The sequence below is a fragment of the Haliotis rubra genome, unplaced genomic scaffold, assembly GCF_003918875.1.
Source record: "Haliotis rubra isolate DU_JTF1 unplaced genomic scaffold, ASM391887v1 Scf574, whole genome shotgun sequence".
Classification (NCBI taxonomy): Eukaryota; Metazoa; Mollusca; class Gastropoda; order Lepetellida; family Haliotidae; genus Haliotis; species Haliotis rubra.
This window is the reverse complement of record NW_025767273.1, coordinates 322,616-347,411: the sequence shown is the minus strand read 5'-3', so window position 1 is coordinate 347,411 and position 24,796 is coordinate 322,616. Positions and strand designations below refer to the sequence as shown.

The 24,796-nt window shown below is 42.0% G+C and overlaps 2 protein-coding genes across 2 annotated transcripts in view; one reads left to right on the top strand and one right to left on the bottom strand.

The window, feature by feature from the left end:
- The first annotated feature begins 5,187 nt into the window (after positions 1-5,187).
- On the top strand, positions 5,188-7,992 carry LOC124254536 (prolyl-tRNA synthetase associated domain-containing protein 1-like). Its single transcript, XM_046688351.1, is given in 4 exon segments — positions 5,188-5,325; positions 6,329-6,481; positions 6,483-6,762; positions 7,172-7,992. Coding segments are annotated over 4 exon segments (537 nt in total). The 5' UTR covers positions 5,188-5,229; the 3' UTR covers positions 7,180-7,992.
- Positions 7,993-9,175: 1,183 nt separating this feature from the next.
- LOC124254535 (mitotic checkpoint serine/threonine-protein kinase BUB1-like) overlaps positions 9,176-24,796 on the bottom strand; it is a 40,884-nt gene continuing 25,263 nt past the window's right edge. Inside the window, exons 14-24 of the mRNA XM_046688350.1 lie at positions 19,627-19,744; positions 18,984-19,107; positions 18,088-18,371; positions 17,617-17,963; positions 16,713-16,843; positions 14,451-14,537; positions 14,120-14,209; positions 12,978-13,138; positions 10,727-10,916; positions 9,995-10,101; positions 9,176-9,786 (exon numbers count right to left, since the gene is read on the bottom strand). Of these exons, the coding sequence (XP_046544306.1) occupies positions 9,600-9,786; positions 9,995-10,101; positions 10,727-10,916; positions 12,978-13,138; positions 14,120-14,209; positions 14,451-14,537; positions 16,713-16,843; positions 17,617-17,963; positions 18,088-18,371; positions 18,984-19,107; positions 19,627-19,744 (1,826 nt within the window). The 3' untranslated portion in view covers positions 9,176-9,599. The remainder of the gene's footprint in view (positions 9,787-9,994; positions 10,102-10,726; positions 10,917-12,977; positions 13,139-14,119; positions 14,210-14,450; positions 14,538-16,712; positions 16,844-17,616; positions 17,964-18,087; positions 18,372-18,983; positions 19,108-19,626; positions 19,745-24,796) is intronic.

The following is a 24,796-nucleotide window of genomic DNA, read 5'->3' as shown; positions in this document are numbered from 1 at the left end:
GCAGTGGTCAGAGGCCAGGAAGTTTTGATTCAACTTAGCCTACAGCACATTTCCACACATGGTCGTAGAAGAAGAAGAGAGGTGCGTACCGTGAGATAGGATAAGTATATAAATATACAATTTATAGTAAAATTTCCAATGTTCCATATACAGTGTATCAGTTCTAACTGTTCTGTTTCCAAGAACTCTGCATTCCATGCATCTTGTGTAGAAGTTGTGATCATAGTCTTCTCACATCACTGTTAATTTTTCTTTATATTTTGACATGTATTTTCAAACACTTATACAGAAATGTGATGGTCATGGTAGAGGGATTTGTATGACCTTGAAGGAAGGGCAGTAATTAACTGTCAAATGAATGTCAGTAATATGTATGCTATTGTACAAAGGGATCTTGGCGCTGAAGTGAACGTGACTTCCTTATATAGGCTATTATTATCGTCATAGTTTTTGTACAGTGCCATCCTCATGTAGATATTCTTTCATGGAAGTAAGACACTGCATTTGGGTAGGTTTTTACGGAGATATTTATTCAGAGCATGGTTGTAATCAAATTGGCAGCAGTTCTGAGCCAGATCAACCTGCAGACATTACACTTGCTGCACTTTGTGGTCTTCTGGATATATTGAAAACATTGGTTAAAACCAGAGGCGTTATCAGAAATGGTTGTGTGCACAAACAGATGCTGTTTGATTTGCAAGTTAAACATTATATAAGAAAACATACAAACACAAAAAAACACAGAAACCATCTGATTTTTTGTATATGAGCCAGCTTTAATTTTGATAACACTTGATTACCCAGCTTTTTTCCAAGGAAAATTTTGAAACATTTACACGCTATACTTTTGCACCTTTATTCACTCTGCACTTTCATCACTGCACTACTGGATCAGTGAATCTCTTATACGTTCCCTCTGCTAAATGGTTGTGACTGTTGAAACAAATATGGTATTGATTTAGGTGAATGATTTACCCAACCCCTGATGATGTCTTGTTCATTGTTTGAATAATAACAGCTTATCTGTAAACAACTTTAAATGTCACATGATGAGATGGGTCTCATGGAGACGAACCAGTACTGATAATATACTTCTAGTATACTCGAAAAAACATGTTGTAGATATATATCTTGGTTAATTGTTATGGTATTCAATTGAATCTTTGTATTGCTTTACATGATACCATCAGTATGGTCTTGTGCCAAGATTTATAGGTCATCTCTGATGAGTCATCACTTCCATCAAGAATAGTCTTTATCTAATGCTTGAACAGATTTTCACTATTTCATGTTCTAAAACTATTTCCTTCGGTCTTGAAAATTAATAAAAATATATATGGTAATTTTTCATGAATAAATTCTAGTTACATTTCTTGATGAACCCTCCCTTTCATGTATTACTTTTAATGCATTTGTGTCTATGACGTGACAATGGCAAGGGGTGATCAATGCACATACTCAGTCTGCAATAGATATCCAGCTATGAGATTGTTGTAATTATGATGACCAGGTGTTAGCTGTTACCTGTGTCATCGTTGTCTTTGTCTAGGACAGCTAATCATACTTTCAACTACTGGTTGTCAAGGCCAAAATTGTATTATTTACAAGTTGCATTATCTGCATGAATGTTGCTGACAGTTGTGTAAAACAAAACTTACAAAAAACATTGTATCCTGCTTTCGATGGTGAAGATGGCCAAAAACAGGATATTCATTTCAGTCAGTGATCAGTCATCACCGACATGTTAAACCAGCTTCAGTTGACATGTTGAAAGGGTGGCCCTGTGATCTGACGAGCTGTAGTTGTGCGTGTAGATTACAATCATGCCGATGCCAAAATCCTGTGACTGTTGGTTCGGATAATGGTTCCCACTGATTGTTTCTAGGTTCGGCAGCACCATAGCTGTGCAGGCGGGTTTTGCCAAAATGGTAAATGTCTGGGATTTGCATTAATTCAGGCTTTCCTGCCACAGTAAGCCGATGGCTGTGTAAAAACCAACTCGCTCACTTGTTAAAGCATTCCCTACAGTGTATAAGAGGTAGATTAGAGTAGGCCTCATCATATTTGTATAGATAGTTCTGTTTCTAAAACCATTGTTGCATTTTTCAGCATTGATTATGCAATGGCTGTATGCAGATCTGTTGGATGTATTTTGTACAACGCTTACACTTTTTTAATAAACAGCTGTTTTTACTTCCTGCATCTGTTGTTGTCTGTTGACCAGTCCAGATTTCTTTGTTGTTTACGCCACACACAGCAATATTCCAGCTATATGGCAGCGGTCTGTAAATAATCAAGAGTGTCAGTGGACCAGACAATCCAGTGACCCAACAGCATGAGCATCTATCTATGCAGCTGGGATACAATGACATGTATCAACCATGTCAGTGAGCCTGACCACCTCATCCTCTTAGTTGCCTCTCAGGACAAGCATCACAGTAACATTACTGCCTGGTAACACATTGATCATTAGACATCATTGATCATCAAAACGTACTTGTGAAAAACATATCCAGGTATGGTAACTACTAGTGTTGAGAATTGGTTAAAATCTCATAATTGATGATTGATTCATTACAACCGATCAATCATCGAAAATAATTGGTTAGCTTCATTTATGAAATTTGTTAATGCACAGAAAAATAAGGGGAAAAACATGTGGTTCTTTGGAGTTTTGGGGGGGGCAAAATTTCACATCTTTAAAGGATGACTAGTATGTTAGGAACATAAATTTCTTAGAGTCTTTAAGATAACTTCAATCATGACTTGGAACGAGCTTGTAGTGCTTATGAAATGTAACAGACAAAACCAACCTAGTGAAAAATACTGTTAATGAAAACGTGTTCCAGAATTGTTTGTGTTCGATTATGAGAAAACAGGATCGATTGCTTGGTCGTTTAGTCAATCTTCGATTATTTCAATCAATCGGACCACCACTAGTAACTACTGCTATTGAGGTCATAAATAATGACCAACATGTCGCAGGGCTACACCGACATGGATGCATGGAAGTCAACGAGATTAACCATCCAATGTATTCGTGGTCTCTTCAGATAGACATAGGTTACCATGGTCAGTGGGGACCTTTTCTTATCAGGAATCACATGTCACACTGTGAGTGTAGTGATTTGATCGGTTCACATGATCCTAAGAAAAGTACATGTATCCCACGTGGGAGTGAAATAAGTTTCTGTGAGGAAGAATAAATCACTTGTACCTTGTCACAGAGAAAATAGGCTGCAGATATACTGGCTGGTGAACAGTTATCACCAATACATCAACATCACACCTGCGCAATTCCGGTCAATTACACTTCAGGTATTTTTTTCCATGGTTTTTGACAACAATAAAGGACAGCAAAAGAAAATTCTTCACGGTAAGTAACATAAGAGACAAATTAGAGATAGTTATGAAAACTATAAAAAAAATTGTAACTTAGTTGGGGGGGGGGGATGTCACACATTCTATATAATAGCAAGTTCAAGTTCACAACAGCCATGAATTGCTTCATTTCCAATGAATCTACTGTAAAAGACACATTCAAATAGTCACACAATCAATTATTCGAGATTACTGTATGATATAAATATATATTATTTCACGTATGGCATGAGAAATTCCAAAATGGCGATAACCGTTACAGTTAGTTGTGACAAAACATCTATTTGTACTGCCATGATTCCCTTCTGCTGTGTTCTATAAAAACATGATCGGCGGCAGTGAACGGGCTGGACACATCGGTGAATAGCAAATTAAGTGAGCGAGTGAGGTTAGTTTTACGCTGCACTCGGCAATATTCCAGCTATATGGCGGTCTGTAAATAATCAAGTCTGGACGAGACAATCCAGTGATCAACAGCATGAGCATCGATCTGCACAATAGCTAATTAAGTATCATAATTAATTTTGTTTCATTAATTTAACAAACGGCGGAGTAATTTTGTAAATACCGCTAAAATATGGCGATAACTGTTCGGCAGTCAATATTCCTGAGCAAGACAACATAATCCTATATGGAGAAAAGAAAAGTAGGTGATAGGATAGATAGTGAAAGGTGGGAAGAAGGGTCATATATATTATGTAAAAGTTATTGATAACTTAACATAGTGTTAAAAATAATAACTTCATAATACTTGAAAGTATATATCACGATGAGCTAAATATAACTTCAAGGGAGAATCTTACTTGGTGTATTTGATGCAAGGTGATATTATTCATACTGCTTACCTATATCTCCAACTAAATTCAGCTTTGGTCATAGGCTTGCATGGTTCGATAATATCTTTAAAATGTTTTTTAACTGGCTTGTCAAGACAGTTTTTTCGTTTTGACACATTTAGGACAAACCCCTACATGTACTGTCATACGTCCAAAACATGCAAGAGTTTCATAAATGCACATACACATATTTTCTATAACTGTAAAAACAACTTATAAATATCTAGATCGAGCTTACTTCTGTAATTATGTTGATACAACTGTAAAAGCAATACTCGCTATAAGTCGTCCTAGTAGACCCGTGCAAAAAGTATTCAGACGCTTGACGTAATGTCCATGCATAGACTTACATGTTATTTCAGTGTAGCATAAATAATTTTCATGAAGTGAGTTTAGAATGGATCTTTGTAAAATATGACAGGCAAATTTGAAATCATCTCTGATCTGCGCACATAATTTCAGTTCAATTTTCCGACCACTAATGACATCACATTTATCAACTTACGTATGGTTCCACAACGCAGAACCCCATAGGCCGCCATGTTAAAGGAGTTCACGGCACTGTACACATGTTGATTAAACTGTTGCCACTCGATAAATAAGCAATGGAAAATTAAACAGAAATTATGTGATTGTAGGTAAGATGATTCATCACAAATGTGCAAAATTTGACTTGGATCTTACGAAAATTTAATTCAAGAAAAATATTTATGCTACACTAAATTAACATGTAAGTCTATGGAAATTACGTCGAGAGTACTGCACTTTACCGGGCGCACTTTTCAGATTTATTAGCGCTTCTGGGGTTCCCTAACCCTAAGGATCGTAAAGGGTGCCTAACTCTAAGGATTGTAAAGGAAGCAGCGAAGGCTGTGCCCGGTAAAGTGCATTCTAGCCGGGGTTTGAATAAAGAGTTGCAATCAAAACAAGCTTTCAACGGAATCAAACAGCGCATCGACTTACTACATAATTCATCAACGTTTACATTTCCCGCCTAACCAGCCCTGCAGCCATGGCGAGCACCGACTCAGCGCGTGTAGGGAAGGAAGAACTGCTGGCCAAGCTGGTGGAGATGGGACTTGACTGTGATACACATGAACACCCTGAGGTACAAGGATAAGTAGAAAGTGAATTTTCTGTCCTTAAACGTACTCTAGTGCACACTCGGTTGTATAGAAGACAAACAGTGCGTGTCTGATTCAACTACCTGCTGACGAGAAAATGCAGTTATACAACGGATTGTTAAAATGGATATTCCTCATATTCTACAAGCACCATATAGTAGAAAGTGTAAACAGAATAAAAGAACCTGGTTATGCGCTAATGACGAATGTGAACTCTTTCTGTTGAAACACGCTGGAAGGTGTGGTCAACATAAGGGAGATAATTCGATATTACTCGAGTCTATTTGAACAGTACTTTCATGCAGGTTTGTCAACTTGGTTCAAAACCGCATGAAAACATTTTGATTTTTGTGCCATCTGCACTCCTATTCAATATAGTTACTATTCAGTTTATTTCTTTCACCAGCCTCCTTGATACACTTTAGGAGATAATCCCAATTTTGTGCAGTTCAATAGTTATATGGCTGCATAAAATTATATATTCGAAATATATTTAATATTTTTCTTACACACATTTTCTTTGTTTTGTTTTTTTGGAAAGGATAAGGAATTATGAGTATTTTTAGCAATACTTTTACAGAATTATGGGCTCAAACCTCACTACAGAAAAATATCCATGTTTGCTAACTTACAATATTTGCTAAGACATGATGCATTCAGTTTTAAATGACATTTTGTAGTGTTTGATCAACAATGAACCACCTGAAAATGGAAAATAAATGAATAGATTTATCTCCATTTAACCAGGACTGATGCAAGTTAAAAAAGCCTTCCTTCATACATATTCCATTCAGTGATGTGGTCAGTAGTTACAATTCATTAAACTTGAAAAATTAAGTAAAATTAAATTACATCAATGTCATAGTAAAGTGAAAGTTGAACATATATTGTTGGACAAAATATTTCTCTTTGAAACAGATCACTGGTAACTGTCTGTTGGTGATCAGTTTCTCACAAAATGTGCAATGTGTTTAATGTTTGTTGTAGGTATTTACTGTAGAGCAGGCAATTCCTCATGTGTCACATCTAGAGGGAATGTTTGCCAAGAACCTGTTTCTCAGAGACAAGAAAAAGAAACTGTATTTATTCTGTGCCGCTCATGATGCTGACATCAAATTAAATGACTTGGCTAAAGCAGTAAAAGGCTCCAGGAGGGCTACGGTTCGCGGACGAGAGCATCCTGTCTGACAAGCTTGGACTGCAGCAGGGAAGTGTCACTATATTTGGTCTGATCAATGATAAAGTCAAGGATGTGCAGCTGCTCATGGACTCACGTTTTATAGGGGACACTTACACCAGGCTCTATTTCCATCCAATGACCAATGCAGCAAGCACTGGTATCTCACCTTCAGATCTCAGCAAGTTCCTTGAAGCAGTGGACCACAAGCCTACCCTGGTGGACATTGGTGCCATACAGGCAGCAGACTAGTAGTGGTGGTCCGATTAATTGAAATACATGTAATCGAAGATTGGTCATAGTGACTAAACGACCAAGCAATCGATCATAATGTCTCATAATCGAACACAAACAATTCTGGAACACTTGTTTTCATTAACAATATTTTTCACATGGTTGGTTTTGTCTGTTACATTTCGTAAGCACTACAAGCTCGTTTCAAGTCATGATTGAATTTATCTTAAAGATTCCAAGAAATTTATGTTCCTAACATACTAGTCATCCTTTAAAGATGTGAAACTTTGCCAAAAAAAACCCAGAAGAACTACATTCCCCCCCCCTTTATTTTAATGTGCATTAACAAATTTCATAAATGACGCTAACCAATTATTTTCGATGATTGATCGGTAGTAATGAACCAATTCCCATCACTACAGACTAGGAGAGTGAGTCACAACTTCATCTTCACTGGTTGTACATCAAAACTCAATGAACTGTTCCACTTTCTAAAAATGACTTCTCCAATATATAAAACCAGCCAAGAACCATTACTTGTTAGTCTATATACATGTATTTGTCTGGGAAGATAGGATGCACTTAATACACAATTCAAACACAAAACTTGCTTCAGTATGTATCACGGTGGCACAGATTCTCAATCTCATTCATCCAATTATCTATAGATTTATGTATCCACCTGTCTCAAATAGTTGCTATGATCATTATGTACTGGTTGAAAATTAATAACCTTGTTGTACCTTTTTTACCTCATTGTAGAAGACCGGACCTGTGTCATAAACAGTTGGCTGACTTGTTCATCAATGGCCAACATGTTCTCAGGTAGCACATGGAAATCCTGTAATTTGATCTGTACATGTCAGCCTGAAAGACTGCCTCAAACTTTGGGACCATGAATGAAGATATTTTTCCATGTATTTACACCAAGACATGATCATGATGTTGGACATGACTTTTGATTTTAATGTTGAATCAGATCAAGAGACTTAAAGCATAATATTCATCAGATCATATATTCCTAATGTGATGTTTGGATACTGTTGAGACTTGTTGCATAGTTCTGTATGATTGGTCAATGATGGTAAGATTCACTCAGAGCAATATCGCTACATATCAGGTCCACTATACATGTCAGCTGAACATTTTGTGATAGTTTAAAAAATATACCTTATACAAATGTGATTATGATATATGGAGAAAACCCTAGAAATATTGCACAATAAATCATAAAAACTTGCATGGTTACGGTTTATTCTGTACAGTTTATGATAATGAAAATATGTACATTTCAAGGGCTTGGTACATAACAAGATGGACAGAAAAGATGACAGAGAGATGATAGCATGCAGCTGTGTACAGATAATTAGATATGTACAAGGTAGATACACAGCAGTCTACATCTTTTAACAAAGTGATGATTACTGATTAGTCAGTCCAAGCAGGTTTGTTCAGCAGGAAGGTGCATGGATCTTGTACGGTTCAGGCTAATCGCTTGTTTCTCTAAACAAGGTAGTCTTGGGATATGGACTGAAGGGTAAATATCTATACTAGGTGTAAACACACAAAATCCTTGGAGAGGAGAGAGCTGGTGAGAAGGTTCCATATGAAAGATTAAGATTATCTCTTCCAAGCGATACAGTCTCAGGAATTGGATTAGCTTATGTAGAATAATCGGTTTTCATCCTGGCAACATGCAAGTAGCATAATGTTTTGCAGCCAATCCCACATGTATACTCACCTACATACTTGTCTATTTACTGTGAATTCTGGAACATGTTTCCATAGTAACACAGGCATGTCAGTTCAGGAACATGTCTCTCCTGTTTCATAAAGAAGTTATAGCCATGGAAATATTGGTATCAGTGTCCTAAAGTAATTTTTCTTTCTGATTTACATATATTCACTTGCATTCTGGAGACAAGTCATTATTGCAGATATAGATAATCCATATGTTTAGAGTGTGTGTGTTGTTTCCATGGAGATACATACACAGGTGTTTTAATGTAGTGGCACACCGTTTCCATGATGATACATCCATCTTTGCTGTAGAGCACTAGTACACTTTCCATGAGCATATGTCCATCTTTGTTGTATAGTACAGGTGCACTGTTTCCATGACGATACATCCATCTTTGTTGTAGAGCACTAGTACACTTTCCATGAGCATATGTCCATCAGTGTTGTATAGTACTGGTACACTGTTTCCATGGCGATACATCCATCTTTGTTGTAGAGCACTAGTACACTTTCCATGAGCATATGTCCATCAGTGTCGTCTAGTACTGGTACACTGTTTCCATGATGATACATCCATCTTTGTTGTAGAGTACTAGTACACTTTCCATGAGCATATGTCCATCAGTGTTGTAATAGTACAGTGCACTGTTTCCATGACGATACATCCATCTTTGTTGTAGAGCACTATTACACTTTCCATGAGCATATGTCCAGTGTTGTATAGTACTGGTACACTGTTTCCATGGCGATACATCCATCTTTGTTGTAGAGCACTAGTACACTTTCCATGAGCATATGTCCATCAGTGTTGTATAGTACTGGTACACTGTTTCCATGGCGATACATCCATCTTTGTTGTAGAGCACTAGTACACTTTCCATGAGCATATGTCCATCAGTGTTGCAGAGTACTGGTACACTGTTTCCATGGAGATACATAAGCCTGTTTTGGAATTCTGATTTCAAGAGAGACAAATGTACCTGTGCTCTAGAGTACTTGGTGATAACTGTACCTGTGACTTAATGACTTGTACCTGGAGAGCATATATAGCACGATGTGGCTGCATCAAGGTACATGTCAATACTCAGCCAACTGGTTTTATAATCACTATTTCAAGTTTTCACCCATGTTAGAGGTGATGTTGAGCGCCACCTGGTTGTACTTGGTAACAAGATTTTCCATGAAGTAGTCCTCCAGCTCACACCGAATGGCAGCCAGGTCCGGCAACTCGTCACAGCTGGGGATGTTGAGCAGTCGATGGAACACGCTCTTCCACAGACTAACATTCCACTTCCTGGTGAGAGATGAGACAACAGATTCAAACAGCATCATCAAGCAAGCGATAGAATCAACACCAACATATTGCAACAATTGTAGTCATTAGTTACTAGTCAAGTTTTTAAATGACATTCCAAGACCTACATATGTTAGGCAATAAGATTAGATACATGTTGATATACTCCCACCCACTCACAACACTAGACAACACTGTTATAACCCACCTCTGGAAGCTACTTGTCATGTGCCACACCCCTTGTGACTGGTACACTTTCATGTAGTCACAGAACACCAAGACATGTATTGTACCAATAAGTCCAAACAGGTCCGTCTGAAAAACAACCAACTTTCACAGTCATTTCAAATGGCATTCAAAAGAAACATTTGTTGTTTAACATGATATCCAGCAATATTTCAGCTATATGGTGATACGGTCCAAAGGGACAAAGCAGAGATTGATATTGTAAGCATGATTATGATGTTCATATGATTAAGGTCTCTCGCTTGACCAGCAAAGGTTGTGGGTGACCTTTTCTAACAAGGATGTCCACGGGTAAAATAAGAAACAAGGTGTCTTCTCTGGCATCATTGATCAATTGTCAATATGAAATGAATCAGCCATCTGTAGTGCAGAAATGGATTAATTTAGACAGTAACATTTCGATCTCACCTAACTTGTTATGGTATAGTTCACACAGTATTTAATCCTGTTTTCAGTTGATTTAACTTGCATATATCTGCTAACATTAATTGGTTTGAGTACACAATTTGAACCACAAAGATTCACAATGTCTGTATCTTCTTTCCATTTGTACAATCAGACTAAGGTATCAGACTAAGGTATCATACTCCTGCAAAATTATGCAGATCGCTATTAGAAAAGAGGAGATGTTGACATAAACCACAACATGAGCCACAGTCAATGAACATGAGGAATATACGAGTAGAATTCTGACCTGATACGTCCAGGGCATGTCTGTCCTCATCTCAATACACCGGAAGCCCTCTGTGGCGCACTTTGCCAGGAAGGTGGTGCCAGGGGGGTATCTTGTCATGTCAATGCTGCGTCCAAAGTCGATCAGCTTCAGGGTTTGTGTAGAGCGGCCGAATACTTCTTCCTTTGTAGTCTCACCATATAGGCAGGGGCTGAAGTAGGCAAGAGACATATCATACACTAAACTATCTCACCATATAGGCAGGGGCTGAAGTAAGCAAGAGACATATCATACACTAAACTGTCTCACCATATAGGCAGGGGCTGAAGTAAGCAAGAGACATATCATACACTAAACTGTCTCACCATATAGGCAGGGGCTGAAGTAAGCAAGAGACATATCATACACTAAACTGTCTCACCATATAGGCAGGGGCTGAAGTAAGCAAGAGACATATCATACACTAAACTGTCTCACCATATAGGCAGGGGCTGAAGTAAGCAAGAGACATATCATCACTACACTAAACTATCTCACCATATAGGCAGGGGCTGAAGTAAGCAAGAGACATATCATACACTAAACTGTCTCACCATATAGGCAGGGGCTGAAGTAAGCAAGAGACATATCATACACTAAACTGTCTCACCATATAGGCAGGGGCTGAAGTAAGCAAGAGACATATCATACACTAAACTGTCTCACCATACAGACTGGCTGAAGTAAGCAAGAGACATATCATACACTAAACTGTCTCACCATATAGGCAGGGGCTGAAGTAAGCAAGAGACATATCATACACTAAACTGTCTCACCATATAGGCAGGGGCTGAAGTAAGCAAGAGACATATCATACACTAAACTGTCTCACCATATAGGCAGGGGCTGAAGTAAGCAAGAGACATATCATACACTAAACTGTCTCACCATACAGACCTTGGGCTGATCCAAGCAAGAGACAAATCATACACTAAACTGTCTCACCATATAGGCAGGGGCTGAAGTAAGCAAGAGACATATCATACACTAAACTGTCTCACCATACAGACCTGGTTTGATCCAACACAAGACAAATGCCTACACTAAACTATCTCACCAAATAGGCAGGGCCTGAAACAAGCACAAGGCATATGCCTACACTAAACTATCTCACCATACAGACCTAGTTTGATCCAACACAAGACAAATGCCTACACTAAACTATCTCACCAAATAGGCAGGGCCTGAAACAAGCACAAGGCATATGCCTACACTAAACTATCTCACAATGTCTCAAATAGGCCGAGGCCTCAGCAAGCACAGACCTAGTTTGATCCAACGCAACACAAATGCCTACACTAAACTATCTCACCAAATAGGCAGGGCCAGAAGCAAGCACAAGGCATATGCCTACACTAAGCTGTCTCACCAAATAGGCAGAGGCTGAAGCAAGCATAAGGCATATGCCTACACTAAGCTGTCTCACCAAATAGGCAGAGGCTGAAGCAAGCACAAGGCATATGCCTACACTAAACTGTCTCACCAAATAGGCAGAGGCTGAAGCAAGCACAAGGCATATACCTACACTAAGCTGTTTCACCAAATAGGCAGAGGCTGAAGCAAGCACAAGGCATATACCTACACTAAATTGTCTCACCAAATATACCTACACTAGGTCTCACCAAAGAGGCAGAGGCTGAAGCAAGCACAAGGCATATACCTACACTAAGCTGTCTCACCAAATAGGCAGAGGCTGAAGCAAGCACAAGGCATATGCCTACACTAAACTGTCTCACCAAATAGGCAGGGCCAGAAGCAAGCACAAGGCATATACCTACACTAAGCCTTCTCACCAAACAGGCAGAGGCTGAAGCAAGCACAAGGCATATGCCTACACTAAACTGTCTCACTTTACAGGCAGGGCTGGATCCAGCACTACATACCTGGCCTAAACTCAGTGAGAGTGGTTTTATGCTGCTTTTAGCAATATTCAAGCAACATGACAACAGGAGACGCCAAATGTGAGCTTCACACATTGTCGCTTGGGGGAAACGAATATCAGGGGGTGATGGCGTAGCCTAGTGGTTAAAACGCTTGCTCATCATGCCGAAGACCCAGGTTCAATTCTCCGCATGGGTACAATGTGTGAAGCCCTTTCTGGTGTCCCCCACCGTGATATTGCTGGAATATTGCTAAAAGCGGCGTAAAGGTAAACTCACTCACTCTTATATCAGGCGATTATTTCTGTGTTTATTTACATAAAATGGCAGTATGTCGCCAATCTATGTCTTACATGTTTCTGATTAGGAAGTTGTCTGGTTTGATGTCTCCATGAATGATGTTACACTTGTGCAGCTTCTCTACCATGTGCATCATCTCAATCGTCATGAACATCACAAGTGGCTCCATATCATTGCGCAGTGTCGATTGTACGCGGACATAGTTCACCAGGGACTAAAAAGAACACAAAACCAAGCTATGTATTACTACTTCAACTACAACATAGGAATGGTCACAGATATCTAGGAGGTGAGGTGAAATTGGGTTTAACGTCGTGCTTGAGAATATTTCGCTCATATGACGACGTGCATGCATGTGTATGTGTAGGTGCGGCTGCTTGTACTAGCCCAGACTTAAGCTTGTTTTATAGTGCTAGCCCACTGAGATACCATGCTGCAGTGAAGCATGAATACCCCACTCAGACACATTATACTGACTCCGAGCCGACCAGTCCTTGTTGTACCCATTAATGCCAAACGCCAGGCAGGAACCAACAAGTACCATATTTTAACGTCTTTTGGTATGATGCGGTCGGGGATCGAACCCGCGACCTTCCGCTCTCTCTGGGCGGACGCTCTAACCACTACACCACGGAGGCGGTCACAGATATCTAGGAACATGTCAGTTCAGAAATGTATCTTTAAACATAAGCATTGACTAACTAGGGCTGGGATGATTCACCGATGCATTGCGATACATTTAAGTTTGATACAGCTATCGTATCGTCGACTGGTGTATCGAAACAAAACGATACACAACTTGTTTTCAAAACAGTATTATCTTAAACATGTTACAGTAATTATTTAGAGAAAGATACGCAAGTATGATGGAGTTACTTGTTTGTTTATTACAAAAGTATTATTGTTAAACACAAATACCTTGAAATAATCATTTTAAATCTTGATACTGTGTGATTCTTTCAAGGTGTATGTATCGTGATACGTATCGTATCGCAGGAAAAATATCGCAATATGTATCGTATCATGACATAGTGTATCGTCCCAGCCCTATGACTAACTTTAAATCATACATTATGCATAAAGCAGATTCTTTGGGGGCTAGTTGAATCATCGTGATCTTTGCTCTGAACTGATACGGTTGTCTGATTCAATTTTCCAATTATCGAACAAGAAGAAGCCACAGGGTATTACTTACCAGGAGAGAGCCTTTGGTGTGTAAGGTGCTGATGAGACAGCTGCCATCATCATAGAAATAACCTTTGTCGATAGCCATCAGGGAATCACTCTGAAAAACACAAGGCAACATACAGCAATAGCTACCTGTACATCTTTCAGTAGATATCACCTGTATCATTTACAGGTGTTTCCTGCATTATTTGGAGTAGGTAATACGTGCACTTTATGCCATGACATACAGAAGGTATTACCTGTAACACATACAGGTGTTTCATTAGTAAAAGATGCTGTAAAGCTCACAGCAGGTGTTACCTAACTACTAACAGGTAGGAGAGAATGATGGAACTAACCACATCCATGGGATCACTGATTTCCTTCAAGCGCTCACTGATCTGGCTGCAGATATAGAATTCCCAGGGACAAGCCGGTTTCTGAACCTGCCAACACAAGGCTCAATGAAACATTCAATGAAACATTCAAGAAAGTAAAGATGACATGAATAAAGAAGTAACAGCTAGCTTGCTTACTGAATTACTTCCTTCCTTAAGTGGTTATTACAGCCTCATGATATTGCCGACACGGACAAGTGGTTATTACAGCCTCATGATATTGCTCACATTGACAGGTCGTTATTTTGGCCTCATGATATTGCTGACACTGACAAGTGGTTATTACAACCTCATGATATTGCCTATTTTGACAGGTGGTTATTATGTTCCATGATATTGCTCACATAGACAGGTGGTTATTATGGCCTCATGATATTGCTCACAGACACAGGTGGTTATTACCGCCTCATGATATTGCTCACAGACACAGGTGGTTATTACGACCTTCCATGATATTGCTCACATAGACAGGCGGTTATTAAAGCCTCATGATATTGCTCACATAGACAGGTGGTTATTACAACCTCATGATATTGCTCACATAGACAGGTGGTTATTAAAGCCTCATGATATTGCTCACATAGACAGGTGGTTATTACGACCTCATGATATTGCTCACATAGACAGGCGGTTATTAAAGCCTCATGATATTGCTCACATAGACAGGCGGTTATTAAAGCCTCATGATATTGCTGACATAGACAGGTGGTTATTAAAGCCTCATGATACTGCTCATGATATTGCTGACATAGACAGGTGGTTATTACAGCCTGATGATACTGCTCAGACAAGTGGTAATTATGTCCTCATCACACTCATTATACTGTGTATGTTGACAGGTTATGACCTCATTATACTGTGTATGTTGACAGTAGACTGACATCCATGCGTTGCTTATGTCGACAGAAGGTAATGTCCTTATTGCTCACTGCAGATTTATAACCACACTGTTTTGCCTACCTTGAGAGCTTTTTCCTCCCCCTCGGTATCACATAAATCATCAAGGTTGTCCATGTCAAATAATCTTCCCCTGTACACACTGCCAAAACCTCCTTTACCAATACATTCAGAGATGTTGTACGTCTCTGTTCCTGGAAAGAGACAAACCATTTCCACATTCAATTCTGTTAACAAAACACACTGACAAACATATTATCTACAGTGCAGAATGAGTTTTATATTAATCCATGCTGAAATCAATTGCTAATAACAAACGAAATATTTTGAGGGCACAAGCTAGTCTGAACTTCACAAACTAACTTGAGTGCCTGTCAGAACTGTTGTTCCTGACTAAAATAATTTCTCTTTTAAGGTTATATCTTTCACATCATTATTTGTGCAATACTCCAAGAGTGAGTGAGTATGGTTTTACACCGCTTTTAGCAATATTCCAGCAATATCAATGAGTGTTCACGAATGGCGGTTCAAAGTAACAGGACATTGGGTCCTGTAAGTTTCAGATGTCTGTCTGACCCATTGAAAATTCACAGGACCCATAGAATACAATTAAACACACATTTCAGATTAAACATTTCTTATAATTAGCATCAAAATTATTAACATACATTAGATTTATAAACAGCAAACAAGTGTCACATGTCACATATAAAAACTTCAGTCAAAGTCATTGAGAAATATAGTCAGACACTGGGGCCGGCGGGTGGTAGACTTCTATCGGACCGTTGGTGAATCTGCCGGATTTGTCAGAGGGTCAGACGCTATTCGTGAACACTGTATCACGGTGGGGAACTCCAGAAATGGACTTCACACATTGTACCCATGTGGGGAATTGAACCCAGGTCTTTGCCATGACAAGCGAACGCTTTAACCACTAGGCCCCCTTTACTTCAAGAAAGACTCACCTAGGAGAACAAATGTTGTGATCATATGTGGCAAGGGTTCATTGATATGATAGTAGTTCTTGTATTCATCTAAAGGACGTTCCAGACTGGACAAAACTTCATCAATCTCAGCCTGGTCAAAGGGGTCATGAGGGTTGATCATAACTGACATAGACAGGTGGTTATTACAGCCTCATGATACTGCTCAGACAAGTGGTAATTATGTCCTCATCACACTCATTATACTGTGTATGTTGACAGGTTATGACCTCATTATACTGTGTATGTTGACAGTAGACTGACATCCATGCGTTGCTTATGTCGACAGAAGGTAATGTCCTTATTGCTCACTGCAGATTTATAACCACACTGTTTTGCCTACCTTGAGAGCTTTTTCCTCCCCCTCGGTATCACATAAATCATCAAGGTTGTCCATGTCAAATAATCTTCCCCTGTACACACTGCCAAAACCTCCTTTACCAATACATTCAGAGATGTTGTACGTCTCTGTTCCTGGAAAGAGACAAACCATTTCCACATTCAATTCTGTTAACAAAACACACTGACAAACATATCATCTACAGTGCACAATGAGTTTTATATTAATCCATGCTGAAATCAATTGCTAATAACAAACGAAATATTTTGAGGGCACAAGCTAGTCTGAACTTCACAAACTAACTTGAGTGCCTGTCAGAACTGTTGTTCCTGACTAAAATAATTTCTCTTTTAAGGTTATATCTTTCACATCATTATTTGTGCAATAAGTTTACTCCAAGAGTGAGTGAGTATGGTTTTACACCGCTTTTAGCAATATTCCAGCAATATCAATGAGTGTTCACGAATGGCGTTTCAAAGTAACAGGACATTGGGTCCTGTAAGTTTCAGATGTCTGTCTGACCCATTGAAAATTCACAGGACCCATAGAATACAATTAAACACATATTTCAGATTAAACATTTCTTATAATTAGCATCAAAATTATTAACATACATTAGATTTATAAACAGCAAACAAGTGTCACATGTCACATATAAAAACTTCAGTCAAAGTCATTGAGAAATATAGTCAGACACTGGGGCGGGTGGTAGACTTCTATCGGACCGATGGTGAATCTGCCGGATTTGTCAGAGGGTCAGACGCTATTCGTGAACACTGTATCACGGTGGGGAACTCCAGAAATGGACTTCACACATTGTACCCATGTGGGGAATTGAACCCAGGTCTTTGCCATGACAAGCGAACGCTTTAACCACTAGGCCCCCTTTACTTCAAGAAAGACTCACCTAGGAGAACAAATGTTGTGATCATATGTGGCAAGGGTTCATTGATATGATAGTAGTTCTTGTATTCCTCTAAAGGACGTTCCAGACTGGACAAAACTTCATCAATCTCAGCCTGGTCAAAGGGGTCATGAGGGTTGATCATAACTGACATAGACAGCAGTGCTTCCGTCTTCTCATCCGGCTCAGGAGCCACATAGTCAGCCATGTCGATCTCGTGATGCTTGTGACTGTCTGGGATGGTGATGGGGCAAAGCTCTAGAGTGGTCACATGGTGTTTAGAGTTGAGGTGGCTGGGATGACACTTGGACTCTTCCCCACTGCCCTCTGTACTTCCCTCAAAGATAGGACTGAAATGGAAGGGAGTTTCCGCACTGACATACTTCACCACAAGGGACAAAATACTTTAATATTTCCATACACATATCATTATTCAGTCTTGTTCAAAGGGTCAGAATAAAGATGCCCACTCACCTGAGAGAAGTTTTAGATGGTGGTGCTATGCTAACATCAAAACTTGGCTGTTGGGGGTTCTGCAGAGACTGTGCTGACACAACCTCAGGGTGTTCCTGGGGTGCCTTGATCTGGCTGAGTGGGGGGTTCGGCAGTTGTGGTAACTTCCCCATTGATAAATAAGGGGTGGATGCAAGACAGGCTGCAGAGGCAAAGCTCTCACTGGATCCAACATTTGCCAGTGTCATGTCTGTCATGGGCATGTGTAATATGTAGTCATCTGGAGAATCCTCACTTGGCATAACCTGAACAGAAAGGCTTTCTCAAATTTGTGATTGGGATCATAAAGCTAGCGAGATTGTCAATAAAGTCACTCCTTCATACACAACTATACATATTATATGTTAAAGCTACGGAAGGTAAAAGTAATGTTAACCTCCTGGCACCTCACAGACTACTTGGGTTATAAACTTCCCAGGGAATTTAAATAACCTAGTAACCTGAGTAAAATCCAGGGGCCTAAATTTTCGAAGCTCTCTTAGTGTTAAGATGTTCATAAGTGCCATACATTAACATTAACTTACGACTATCTTAGCGCTCAGAGAGCATCGATAAATTTAGGCCCAGGTCATCAGGCTACTCTGACATCTAAGCCAAATCACTTTAGTGAGTGAGTGAGGTTTTATGCCGTTTTTAGCAATAATCCAGCAATATCATAGCAGTGTTCTCCCAAAATGGGCTTCACACATTGGGCGTGACAAGTGAATGCATTAACCACTAGGCTACCCTACCAACCCCTAAATCATTTTAGTAGAATAGCCTATTCCAAATTTAGTCTGCTTTTACATCAGGTGCTGGGGTTGAAGTCACTGGTGGTTCTACTGTCAGGCTAGAGAAGAATATTGAGATGGGCCTACCTTGACAGTTTCCACCATGACTATATCATGCTCCCCCTCAGGGTCGACAGGGAGACCTATGGATGGCTGCAAGTGGCCTGACAAGTTGTGGCGGCGAGGAGCAGGCTTGTAATCCTTGGGGGGCCTGGAAGTTAACAAACTACCCTTCTCAAGGCTAAAGCAATCATATGACTATGTCCTAATCATAATGAAACACAATATAATTAGTGAGTGAGTGAGTGAGTTTGGTTTTAAGCCGCTTTTAGCAATATTCCAGCAACATCACGGCGGGGGTACACCAGAAATGGGCTTCAGACATTGTACCCATGTGGGGAATCGAACCGGGCCTTCGGCGTGACAAACCAATGCTTCACCCATAGGCTACCCCACTTCAGTGCAACCATAACTTTGATCAGTCCAGTGAGTAAGTTTAATTTTACGCGACTTTCAGGAATATTCCAGCAATATCACGTCGGGGGACACAAGAAATGGGCTTCACACATTGGATCCATGGATCCCGGATCTTCGGTGTGATGAGGGACACTTTAACCACTAGGCTACCCCATCGCCCCAATCAGTCCAGTGTTTCATCTGACATGTCAACAGGGAAATGGGAACATTCATGGAAGAGAGGCCATGTCATTACTAACTGACAATTACTTACGTGTTCTCTTTGTCACCAGCTGGATCCTGTTGAGTAATCATTGGCACAGCTTGCTCTTCTGATTCGTCATAGATGGCGAAGGGCTGATTACCAACAGGGGCTATCACAGCAGCTTGAGCTAAACAAAGACAATCACAGATGTTCAAAAACAAAAGATAACTTCACAAAAATTCAAACAAACCTGTAGAGGTTTCTGATTCTTTGATGAGAGTCCTCCTTGGGGTACATATAAGCATTAAAATGTCCATTTTCAATCCCAACGACAGTTGTAACTATATTTTGAATAAAATATCTACAAACAAAAAACAACGTTTTTGTCTCGTCGACCACCCCTATGGACCCCAGAATGGACCCGTCCACCAAGAACAGGCAACTCTAGGCGCTAACCTCGTACCTCACTTTCCATGCTAAACGTATCAGACAGAATGTGAGACGGTGGGTGGCCGTACCCCAAGGAGGACTCTTAACAAATAATCAGCAACCTCTACAGGTTTGTTCGATTCTTTTTCATGAGAGATCCTCCTTGGGGTACATATAAGCATAAGACAGACTCCTAAAGACAAGAGTCCTGGGAGTGGTATTCTGTCTGATAAACTACGCCCCCGACAAGCTGAACATTCCCAACTGTAAAAAGAAAAAGGAACAGCTCACTTACCTGGCCACGTGACCTCTTCAGCCAATCTGGCAAGGGCGTGGTCCAGGGTCAGGGACAATATATTCTGCTCATATGCAAATGAGGCAGTGAACTATGCATGAAGTAAACAATTGTGCCCCACCCCCATCCCGAGTTTCATAAACACCTAAGGAGGGAGAGACATTAAATCCCATGAAACCGCAGCAAAGCTTAGATTTCTAAGGAATAATGCACAAAGAAGATACACAGGGAGAACAAACCATCACCATAAAAAACAAACACCAAGTAAGGGTAAAAAGGGAAGGAAAGTTGACCGCAAACCCGCCACCAGTAAAAAACAGATAAAGCCGTAAATCTAAAGCTCAATCGGCTAGAGAGTTACGACTCTGCCCACTGGAGTGAACAGACTGACCAAACCGAGCACGCTCACTGGAGTGTCTGACAAGTTGATAATGCCGGATGAACGTACTCGGCCGGCTCCAGATAGCCACGGAGCAGATCTCCTCAACAGGCAGAGCCCCAGCATAAGCCTTAGATGTGGCGACTGCTCTAACCAAATGAGCTTTTAACCCAGAAGGTGGTGTTAACCCTTTCTGTGTATAGCTCGTACCAAATGGCAGAGACAAGCCACCTAAATATGGTCTGCTTGTTCGCCGGAAGACCAGCCTTACCTCCACCATAACAGCAAAACAATTGGTTATCTCTCCAGATAGCCAATGTCCGCTTGATATAAGCCTTGAGGGTCTTACGCACATCTAAGACGTGAGCACGCCGAAGAGAGGTACCCGGTGGGGAAGGCTAAGTGAAAGCTGGAAGCTCAATAGGCGCCGTGACATGAAAGGCGCTGTCTCTCTAATGCTAACTCTGTCTTTATGAAAAACAGTTAGCTGGGGTCGGCTGACATTGCATGAATGTTGCCTACTGGCCAGCCGGAGGTTACCGCCACAAGAAAAGCTGCCTTCCACGTCAACAGCTGGAGGGAAAGAGCCAACAGATCATAAAAGAAAGGACCGGACAGCCAATCAAGAACGATCGACAAGTCCCACGGGGGACTGATCCGCCGGACACCCCACCTAGATATGGTCTGCCACACCTGCTGTGTGGATTCTGTCCACACCTGCTAAAAAACGCTGTACAAGAGGGTGCTGCCCCAAGAGTGCACCGTCGACAGGAATATGAAACGCTGAAATAGCCGTTGAGTTACCTCGAACAGTTGAAGCAGCTAGCCCCGCTTCAAACCGAGACTGGAGGAACTCAAGCACCGTGACTAGATCTGCAGAAAAGGGATCAAGCATCCCCCTGCCGACACACCAGCGCGTATAGCAGGCCCATCTATCCTCATATTGAAAGTTTGTCGAATCCTTCCGCGAAGCCAGAATGGTGTTTGCAACTGATGCAGGAATTCCGCTCGTCTGGAGGCGATTCCGGACAGTGGCCATGCCACCCACTGAATCCTGGGATTCGGGTGTGGCGCTCCATTCTGGGATAGAAGATCCGGTCGAAAGGGTAATAGTACAGGAGGCTGAGCCAGAAACCTGAGAATTACCGGAAACCAGCTTTGAGCTAACCAAAGAGGTGCAAGGAGCACTAACAGTCGAGCTGGTTGGGTGGCCAACTGCGATAGGATCTTGGATATCAGTGGTATCGGTGGGAACACCCACAGTACCCTGTCCGTCCAGTCGAGTTGGAAGGCATCGTTGGCTATCGCTCTCCCAGTATCCGGTATCCGAGAGCAAAACTCTGGTATCTGGTTCGTCGCACCAGAGGCAAACTGATCCACCTGGAACGACCTATACAAATGGGTGATAATCCTGAATGTCCCCCGGTCTAGCATCCACTCGTGTGATATGCAGACTGATCTCGTGCTCCAGAGGAACACCCCTGGATAAGTTCCCGCAACCGCAAGTGAGGGGTTAACCAGTCGGGCCTCACGAGAACCTTCTCGTAGCTCTCCGAATGGGACCACAGTTGAGCCAGTGCCTGCTGTATAGGTCTCATCAGACACGCACGCCACACCACATACACAGTCGCCGCCAAGTTGCCTAGCAACTGGAGCCACGCCCGAGCTGAAGCCGCGGGAGTCTCAAGAAACTGTAAAACAGTTCTCTGAACTTTGGCAATGCAGTCCTGAGACAGGGAAACAATCCTTGTCTCTGTTTTGTATCTTGTTTCCAAGAAAAACAGATCCTGTGTCGGAACGAGTTCTGATTTTTTTAGATTGATAATCCATCCCAGCCGTATGAGAATATCCATCACGTGATGTGTGGTATTCCTGCTCAACTGCTGGCCTAACGCCCGGAGCAGCCAGTAGTCGAGGTACGGGTGACAAAACCTGCCCTCTGACCTGGCTAACTGAGCTGGGATTAACATGAGTTTGGTGAACATCCTTGGCGCCTTGGAGATGACAAAGGGGAGCACATGAAACTGGTAGCACTTCTCGTCAAAGGAGAACCTAATGTACTTCTTGAAATCGGTGTGCATTGGTACATGTAGGTAAGCGTCTTTGAGATCGCTTGACGTGAGCCAATCCCTTGTCTCGACGGAGTAGATCACTGAGCGCAGTGTCTCCATCCTGAAAGATGGCACTTCTATCATTTTGTTCAGCCCTTTTAGATTGAGTATGGGTCTGAACCCTCCGTCCTTCTTGGTCACTATGAAATACGTGGAGTAAAATCCCTAGTTTTCGTGACCTTCCGGGACCACCAGTAGAGACTGGACCTCGGCACAGAGAATGCCCGCTTTTTCCTGGGAGATGAGCACAGGAGTGTGCCGCATCCCAGTGAATGGTGGCGGACCTCGCTTCCACTGTGGCATATGGCCATCCCTGAGTGTGGACAGGACCCAGGGATTTGAAGTGGCTTTCACCCATTCCGGGAAGAAGAGTGTAAGCTGGACGCCTACAGGGACGTGTGGCATGAGGCAGTGCACTCCCACACGCCCGATCTATCCGACTTCAGAGGCTGACTTCAGAGCTGGGGCGTTGGCAGGGAAAGGCGGCAGTCGCTGGCCCTGCCTTGCCGAAGACAGGGAGGAAGAGGAACCACCAAGTGTGACAGACGTAAAGACGCACTCATCCACCACCGGCGGCTCAAACAGTGCCTCTTCTCCCAAAGGGTACCGCCTGCTAAGTTCCGGTAGACAAGAGCGAGTACCCGAGAGGAGAGGATTAATCACCGTGGCAATCAATGATGAGAGAATACAGAGTTTAGCCTCAGCCACTCGCGTAGGCACAAAAGCCTCCCCCGGAAGGCGAAATTCCGAGGGGTCAGGCCCAAGCACAGGCACAGGAACAGTAACCTGAGGCAGCACTTGTGCAATGCGTTCGCGCACCTGCCTCAGAGACGATCCAAAAGAGTACGAGACCTCACCCTCTGGCTCGTCTCTTCCCCCATCCTCCTCCATGTCCACATCGTCACATCCCTCGGTAACCGAACTCTCTGTAAAGAGAGACGGCTCCGTGGGCACCGTTCACATAGAACATGAAGGACTCAAGGAAAAGATAACCAGAGGGTTCAGATCGCCCTGTCCCCGGCTCGGACCTGAGCCGCGGGGCTGAGGCAACAAGGTAGGAACTGCCGAAGCAGGCCGCCCAGTGTGCCCAGCCAAGCCTCTGAGCGCCGAGGGACCTGGTTGCCCAGGTATGCTCAGGCGCCCATCGGCGGCAGACGAATCCTGCGCCCCACCGGGGTAGGAGCCCAACTCGGCACTAGGAACAACAGACAGACCATCCCCCGAGCCGAGACTCGGGGTAGGTTGCCCAGGGATAGGTGCACGCCACCGTCCCCAGGAGAGCAACCTGGACCATCGAGATTAACACATTGCGTGCCGAGCTCCTGACGGAGCCCGGACATTGCACTATCAATCATCGACTTCACATTAGACATCTGCTGCTGCTTGTGTTGCTGAAATAGTGAAGCAATTGAGTCAATATGTAAGGCAGCAGCAGGGGGTGTGGGGGGGGGTTGGACTGACTGACTGGCTGCAAGTGGCCTGACAAGTTGTGGCGGCGAGGAGCAGGCTTGTAATCCTTGGGGGGCCTGGAAGTTAACAAACTACCCTTCTCAAGGCTAAAGCAATCATATGACAATGTCCTAATCATAATGAAACACAATATAATTAGTGAGTGAGTGAGTGAGTTTGGTTTTACGCCGCTTTTAGCAATATTCCAGCAACATCACGGCGGGGGGGGGCACCAGAAATGGGCTTCACACATTGTACCCATGTGGGGATTCGAAACTGGGTCTTCGGAGTGACGAGCCAACGCTTTAACCACTAGGCTACCCCACCGCCCCTGTGGGGGATTTGGAGGTGGAGGGAACAGGTGACATCTTAGACACGATGCATGACCACTGCAACAAACGTCAAGTCTGACAGAGAACGTATAACGTAACCACAAAAATATGCATGGGCGATTAATAAATATAAATATTACCCATACTAGCATATAGACTGTACTTAAACAAGAAGACAAAGACCCCGCAATGGCAAAATACTCTTCATGATTATGTCTATGAGTTATGATTATGTCAAATATTT